General features: G+C 45.8%; 1 protein-coding gene across 1 annotated transcript in view; it reads left to right on the forward strand.

Annotated features, from left to right (window-relative positions):
• The first annotated feature begins 1,972 nt into the window (after positions 1 to 1,972).
• The window catches only part of LOC103073219 (interferon alpha-8-like), a 1,309-nt gene continuing 356 nt past the window's right edge, over positions 1,973 to 2,925 (forward strand). The window contains 3 exon segments of the mRNA XM_007454957.1: positions 1,973 to 2,215; positions 2,623 to 2,869; positions 2,872 to 2,905. Coding sequence (XP_007455019.1) covers positions 1,973 to 2,215; positions 2,623 to 2,869; positions 2,872 to 2,905 — 524 coding nt within the window.

The following is a 2,925-nucleotide window of genomic DNA, read 5'->3' on the forward strand; positions in this document are numbered from 1 at the left end:
TGACTTTATAGGAGTCATAGCTCATGTTTCCAGACATATGGAATAAGAGTGGCATAAGAGTGGCATAAATGTTAACACCAAGGGCTAATTCATACCATTCTCTTCCTTCTGTCACCAAAAGTGTGCTCACCACACATATATGTGACAATGTGCTTGGCAATGTGGATTCCAGGAAAGTAAAGCAGGGATGGTGACTGCCCTCCAGGGAGCACGGAAGACACACTTTAGAGGCACGATTAGGATGAGGGAAGCACCACGTGCTCAGTGCAGCTGAGGAACAGTACTCAGAGCTGATGAAGAGGAGGGAGTAGCAGAAGGCTCCACTCTGACAAAAATCTGGGGCTCCTCAATTTAAACATCAGATTTTGATTTCCTCTTCTAAAACTGAGACAACTCAAGTAGCTGTCACATAGGCAAATGTAAAGATTAAATGAAGTTTGCAAATTATAGTCTGAGAATCTGAATTTAGTGAACATAGCTGCCTTTAGCATTAATGTGACATACAGTAACTTGTAGAGTCCATGATCAGCCCCGCCAAGAGAGGCTTTGACTGCCGCTCCCTTAACACTGTCAGGGGTCTGCGTGTTGAGGCCCCAAATGCAAACTGCAGGAGAGGGGTTGCCTTCTGGACTGCGAAGGAGCAAAGCCCAAGTTTCCAGGCCTAGAGCAGTGTCTGTTACATTAAGGAGGTAAATCCTACAGCACTTGAAACATTTGCAGAGAACCAGCATCTAGGAAAAATGGCTGCTCTGTGAATAGTATAAATGAGATAAACAGCGCCTCCCCTCATCCTCGATCTCAGACCACCTCAGGTGATATTATTTTAAGACAAAGGTGTTTTTAAATGTTATGGGGACCAGGAAATGGGTTATAAAATGTAGATGGGGCAGAGGGTGACCAGAAATGGGACATTCCTATATTTTTAGCTATGGAAGGTCACAACATTACTTCGAAAGCTATTTCCTGGCTATTTGGGTAAAGAAAGGGAGGGCTTCCCTCAAGCATGCAATGTAAGAAGGCACCAAATCTAAGTGATCAAGATAAATAATACTTTAACGCAATATATAAAAATGAAAATGCCACAACATACATGCTAAAGAAATGTCAAAATTTTAAATAAAGACAGAAATGACCCTGCATTTGGATGACGCTGACAGTCTTACAGAGGAAACCTTCACGTTGCCAGTGAAATTTGGGTAATTTCTGTTTAGTCTATAAAATTCTTACCAGAGAAAATGAGAAGCTCAGACCTGGTAAATATCCTCAGCTGCTTGTACAGGACACTAATAACTCTTCTTTCTACACTACAGTCAAGCTGGAGCCCTGAGAAAGGTGTTTCAGAAACTCAAGTTAAATAAAAATTATTTAAGACTGTCACAGAGTCACAAGAAATTGTCAAACACTGCAATTCTCTCAAACAAGTAAAGAAGTAGTCTTGAAAATATTAATGAGTTTGCTTCCATTACAGCTAGGAAAGTAAAACTATATTAAATTATTGTTTTAGTATAAAGAAACTATAGTTTAAGTAGTTTAATAAATTGCTATGTTTTAATACCCACATATTTTAATATCCTACCTTCAATATTTAAATATTTTCAGAAATTATTAAAAAATCTAAAATATTTAAAACAAGCAATATAAGTTTAATTTAAAAATATAAAAAATAAAATGCTATTTTTTTTGTTTTTGTTTTTGTTTTGCGGTACGCGGGCCTCTCACTGCTGTGGCCTCTCCCGTTGAGGAGCACAGGCTCCGGACGCGCAGGCCCAGCGGCCGTGGCTCACGGGCCCAGCTGCTCCGAGGCATGTGGGATCCTCCCGGACCGGGGCACGGACCCGTGTCCCCTGCATCGGCAGGCGGACTCTCAACCCCTGCGCCACCAGGGAAGCCCCCTGTGAGTTTTTTAGTGTTCCTACTTTTCAGTTATTCAGTACTTCCTCCCCCACGTTAACGTTGTTCCTTGAAAGACACCATGAAGTCCCAGAGCATCTACAGGGGCGCTCAGCTCCCGCGTCCTCAGCCCCGGTGGTGGCCGCGCTCCGACTCACCCCCAGGGCGTCCCCAACACCGTCCCGGCGTCCCATCGCCGCCGCCGCCTTCCTCTTTCTCTGAGCCGTCGCAGCATAGCGCCAGAAAGGAGCCCGAATCTGTAAAATCGGCCCCAACTCGCTTCCCAGCTTCAAACCCCTCAGAAAACGGCCTCGCTCAAGTTTCTGTGCGAAAATAAAGCGCAAAACTCAGGGGAAAGCCCGAAAATGCAAGGTTCCAGCTTCCAACCAGACAAAATTGTCGCTGGCGCGGCCGCGACAAGGCTCCCACTTGAGAACTCAGCATCGCGAAGACAAAAGTTTTTTTCTCACTATTAAATCAGTATAAAATTGCTCCGTGAGGATGCAACTCAACTTTCTCTCGCGCTGCCCAAACCGCGGAAACTGCAAACTCTCGTAAGTCAGCGTTTCCCTAGCCGAACCGATCAAAAGACATCCGGCGCCCATTCGCCGCCGCCTAGAGAAGCGCGCTGTCCCGGGTTCCAGGGAAGGAACCTTCCCGCTAATTATTTAGTGGTGCCCGCGCGCCCCCTCGCGGCCAGCTGGTGAATCACTGAAATTCTCAACGGCCCAGATCTATTTGCTAGTGGCAGGAGTGATGCTCTGCTCCATCCCTGCTCGCCCTCTTGGCTGGAACTTGCCTTGGATCCATAGCCTACAGAACAGGGAACTCGTCATACTTTTGAGACAGATGAAGAAGATCCCGTTTCAGTCATGCCTAGAGGACAGAACAGACTTCAAATTTCCTTGGAAAAGAGGGAATATCACAGAAATCCTGACGACTCAAGGCACTGGCTACCACCGTCTGACGCTCCAGCAGATGGTAACTTCTTCAACAAGGAGGAAAGCCAAGCTGCTTTCCCCTCCCCATACACAC

Source organism: Lipotes vexillifer, unplaced genomic scaffold, assembly GCF_000442215.2.
Source record: "Lipotes vexillifer unplaced genomic scaffold, Lipotes_vexillifer_v1.1 scaffold317, whole genome shotgun sequence".
Taxonomy (NCBI): domain Eukaryota; kingdom Metazoa; phylum Chordata; class Mammalia; order Artiodactyla; family Lipotidae; genus Lipotes; species Lipotes vexillifer.